This window comes from Pempheris klunzingeri, chromosome 16 (assembly GCF_042242105.1).
Source record: "Pempheris klunzingeri isolate RE-2024b chromosome 16, fPemKlu1.hap1, whole genome shotgun sequence".
Lineage (NCBI taxonomy): Eukaryota > Metazoa > Chordata > Actinopteri > Acropomatiformes > Pempheridae > Pempheris > Pempheris klunzingeri.
The window spans coordinates 22,784,047-22,788,831 of record NC_092027.1 but is presented as its reverse complement, the minus strand read 5'-3'; the positions used below and the strand labels follow the sequence as shown (position 1 = coordinate 22,788,831).

At 44.6% G+C, this 4,785-nt stretch overlaps 1 protein-coding gene across 1 annotated transcript; it reads right to left on the bottom strand.

Moving 5' to 3' along the window:
* Positions 1–778: 778 nt before the first annotated feature.
* LOC139216027 (heat shock factor-binding protein 1-like protein 1) lies at positions 779–2,498 on the bottom strand. The gene is made up of 3 exons (XM_070847075.1): positions 2,339–2,498; positions 2,192–2,258; positions 779–930 (listed from the first exon to the last, which is right to left on the bottom strand). Exons 1-3 carry the CDS (start codon positions 2,381–2,383, stop codon positions 836–838), a joined length of 207 nt encoding a protein of 68 aa, XP_070703176.1. The 5' UTR covers positions 2,384–2,498; the 3' UTR covers positions 779–835.
* Positions 2,499–4,785: the final 2,287 nt, after the last annotated feature.

Genomic DNA, 4,785 nt, shown 5'->3' with positions numbered 1-4,785 from the left:
TCCAGGTTACAGTGCACAGCTCTGAGGACATCACATGAAGGTGCAACACTAAAGAAACCAGTGTTACACGTTTACTTTGATAGAAAAGCGAGGCCTCCCTCACTGAAGTGACGGGGTTAGGTGTGTGTTTTGGCAGTGCAGCCGATAAACAGCTCAGGTCACACAGGACTTCTAACTGTCTTCTAACAGCTCAGCTGCCTGCTCGCATGCTAATAGATAGCTGTCTACAGCTCAGAGGCCGTTTAACACCTCCTCCTCTGTTGTTTATGGGCGGCCTGTTGTGCTCGGCCAGTAGAGGCACTGCGGAGCATCACCGCTCAGGGCCCAGCGTGGTTGGCATCACGCCCACATAACAAGAGCCCACATAATGTAAAGATAAACAGCAGCAGGTAAAAGGAGACAAACACAACATGTGTACTATGCAGGTTTCATGACATTAAGAAGGCTTTGGAATGATTGTATGAGGTAGTAACTGATCTCAGTGTGTTTGTTACACCTGGATGAAGAAGAATTGTTTTTTGGTTAGAAAACATTGAATGTAAAGGAAACCAGGTTTGTTTAGAGTAAATCTCTGAGCCCATTGGTCAGCTGCAATTATAAAAATAAATAACGTGTTAACATGGCGTTAGTACTGACATATTTGTTAGCACGTACATTTGGCTAAAGTGTAAAATGATATCAGCTTTAGAGGTAAACTCTGAAGTCCTGTTTCCAGGTTCTGGATGAACGTGTGCAGCTTTGTGAGGTCGCTGTCGGCAAGGCAACAGGAAGCCCTCGCTGTTTTTGGACGTTACGTGACGGGAGCTCATCCGACAGATGAAGCGTGGGCCTGCCGTCACTTTGGAATGGCCTGCTCCTCCATGCCGGCCTGCGTCATGAGCTGGGCCACGTTCTTCTCCAGGTCATCGATGCGGTTTCCCATCTCGTCTAGTGTGAGAGTGAAGGAGAAATCTGGCAGGGACTGTCGGTGTCCCCGACGCCACAAAGCAAACACCAATTTTACAGCAACACTACGTAGCTTTTGACGAGCAACGGCACCAGTAGCCTCTGCTGCCACGGGTGGATATTACAGGGTGGTACCATAGACTGTATAAAAGAAATGGACTGTAGAAAAGTGAAGCCAGTGTTGAAGTGTCTTAAACCTGCAGTCTTTCTGGTGGCCAGCAGGGGGCGACTCTGCTGGTCCACACGAATGGAAGTCTATGAGAAAATGATGCTATTTCTCCCTCTTTACTTTATATTTTCACTTTATTACCTCACTAATAACTATATATAATAAATAATTATAGAATATTATAATAATTACCTCAGTCTTCACGATCATTTAGTAGATTACGGTCCCATTTAAAGGAAAATAGACGATAAAGCAGGGTATGCTTTAGGGCGGGACTACTTTGTGACTAACCAATCAGAGGTGGACTTTGTGGGCTGAAGATCCCTTCTGGCTCCAACAAAATCAAAGATGGCGACGGCCGTAAAGCCAAACTCGAAGCTTCAAAATGGCCGTCCATAGTCTAATGGGTGATGTCACGACGGCTGCGTCCACTTCTCAGACATCAACCGTACAATCTATGGTGGATATCTGAGCGATGGAAGCCGCCGCACTCGTCCATCGAGAGCAAAACACTCGAAGGGAAACGGACAGGACAGCAAAAGCTCAACCAAAGTTACTGTCAATCCATCACAAGTCGGTGTAGCACAAACAATGGTTTGAGGCTGTTATATGAAGGTAAAATAGTACAATAATAACGTAGCTGCAGTCATTAGGGGGATGGGACTGGACTAAAAGGCTGAAAGCATCTATTATTTAACTCTACATGAGGCCTTTCTCACAGAGGACACTTTTCTTACAGGCAGACACAAAATGTCTGCCGTGGAAAAGGCCTCGGGTTCAGTTTCACTTTCTGTTTGTATCCTAGTGTTCATCATGCTCACAGGCATCACTGGGGCTGGTCTCTTCCTCTCACGTTTACTCTCCTACTAGTGTCATTTGACAGACTGTCGCCCCCCGGTGGCCGCGCGTGTCACCACAGGTGTGTGTGACCGCCAGGTGCTCTCAGGTGAACACCGCTTCAGTCCAGACTCCCCCCTGAGCTCCCTGTGTCCAACAGTGACACTGTGCTGCGTCACTCCTGAGCTAAAAGCCCAGTTACCAGCTGTGAATAATTCAGATGAACGGGTTACAGGATATTTTTGGACTCCAGCTGTTCAGAAACCGTCTGGAATCGACCTTGAAGCCGCTGCAGCGTTTTGTCCATCTGCAGGGAGAGAAAACAGTCAGGGAGGGAGGGGGAACCGTATTTTTTAAGACCCACGTCTGATATTCCATCAAACTCACCGCATCTGTCATGTCTTTGGCTGCTTTGTTGTCTGTTCTAGACATCGTTTCTTCACCAACACACGCAGGTTTTACACGAAACCGGAGTCTGGGTCGAACAGCCGGGCTGTGTTTGGTTGTTCGGCTAAACTGAGGTGTGAAGACGACGATGAAGACCCCCAGTTCAGCCTCACCCCAACCACACCGGCAGTGACTCCCAGAACTTTGCGGTAAGTTGAGCGGACGGAGCCCAAACAATGCAACTTCCGCCTGTAGTGTTCATCCTTTCAAAATAAAAGTCACTCGGCGAAAGGGACGCTGCGTTTTCCTTGTTTCCTCAGTAAAGTCTCAGAGAGAGAACAGAGAAATATATTTGAAGTGTATTCTGGGCTTCGGTTTTTATTATTCGTTCGTGTATACGTCCACCAGAGGCGGAAGTTCAAACTGGATCAGCTCATATCATCACATTTAGAACATGTGTGTGTCAAGGGGAGGAGATAAAGTAAAGTTAGTTTGTACAATGAATATGCCAGTTCTTCTCGCTCCGACAAAACCACCACCAATCATGCCAGACAAACATTTACATAAAGCAAAATGAATGTCAATTCATAGAAGTTTTGGTATAAAGATTTAATCATTTCGATATGTGTCTGATGTGATTTTGCACATTTTGGTGAAGTCAATCTGAGAAACGCGTCTACAATGCAAAATGTGACGTTACCTTATAGTAATACATGGCAGCAACTATATGAAATTGTTTGATTCATTCTCTGCAACACTCAGACACATTTCTCCCAAGTGACATATTTCACGCTTTTATTGTGAAGGCAAATTTAGCATGTTTTCCGGTCTTCTGCTGACTCACTTTGACTAACTTGACTGTAACATCCGTAGTGGAATGAATGCATTGTTGCACACAGGCAGAGCATTTTTATTAACTCTTTGTGAACTGGTTAATCCTGTCAAGCGGGACACTGTGTGTGTTTTGGGTGATGTGGATCCTCTGCACCCCCCCGAACACACACACACACACACACACACTGAAGCTTTGGTTTTTATATAAGAGATCATCCTGGATCATAGTGGCAGATGAGACATGAAAAGCTTTCAGCCTGGAGGGTTACGTAACTTCCATTAAGCCTTAACACAGCTTCATAATCTGGACTTTGTGCCAGTGACATCCTGCATTTTACTCCTGCTGGAATGTGTTAAATATAAAGGCTGTGGTGTGATGTGCTAAGACAAGGAGAAATAAACGTGGTTACATTATATAGCTCTGCCATCAGGGGGAAAAGACAGGCAGTAGGACCCCAAAAGAGCCCAGAGGTCCCCGATTTCAATGTGTTTTGCACCACTTAATGTGTTTTAATGCATACAGAGGTAGGCCCCTTTCAGTGCAGGTCAGATTATTATAGTGTTCAGTTCCCAGCAAGCCATGACAGTTTGATAGTGATGCAGCAGGGACAATACCAGGACCCTGAAACTGAAGCAGCTAAATGGAATTCTGCCGCCATTCATTTTATTATCTACACCTGTGCTTTTCCTACACAGATTAGCTAGCTAACAATATTTAAGAACACATTTAACGACATGTATCGTATTATGGTCCATAAACAAAGCTGAATATATATATATATATATATATATATATATATATATATATATATATATATATATATATATATATATATATATATATATATATATATATATATATATATATATATATATATATATATATATATATATATATATATATACTCCTCCGAAATGTGCACACAGTCAAGCTACAAGTTAAGGAACCACTCTCTCCAGAGCTGCCGACCACTGACGCCACAGTTAGTGGGTCGGGTGTGAACTATCTTGATCGCGTCGAACATCTTTGTCGTAACGCATGACGTGTGACGTTTCAGGAAGTGTGGGCTAGAGCAGAGATCAGGAATACAGTGAAAATGGGCCACTTAGAGAAGACAACATTTGTAATGTAGGGACGCTGAACAAAAGAATGCTGTTTTTTTGCTACTTAAGTTTTCTTTTGAAAAACCTAAGAGCTTCATATACACTTTCAGGAACCTTGGGAGTTTCTTTTGCTGAGTTTTTCAAACATCGCCAGCTAGCATCAACAGAGGGGTTGAATCAGAGAAAGGAGACGCACGGAGCAGATTAGCAGCCTTTGTGGTGAGCGTCGCTGTCCTGTCGGTACAGAAGCTAAAACATTGCTGCTGTCACTGTATTCCTGTAACATTAGCCCCCCTGCTCGTCGGTGCTGCCGGTGCACCGCCCGGCTTGTGATGGCGTGGCAGTAGCTGCTTCTCTGTCTATGTAATCCAGCCTGTGCATGAATACCACGGATGTTACACTTTTTTTACACAGTCAGACTCGGCACCAGGAACCAGAGGAGGATCAGCACTGTACCTCGGTCCCCACTGAGCCTGGTGGCATCACTTCACAGCTTGTTGGCCCAGGTG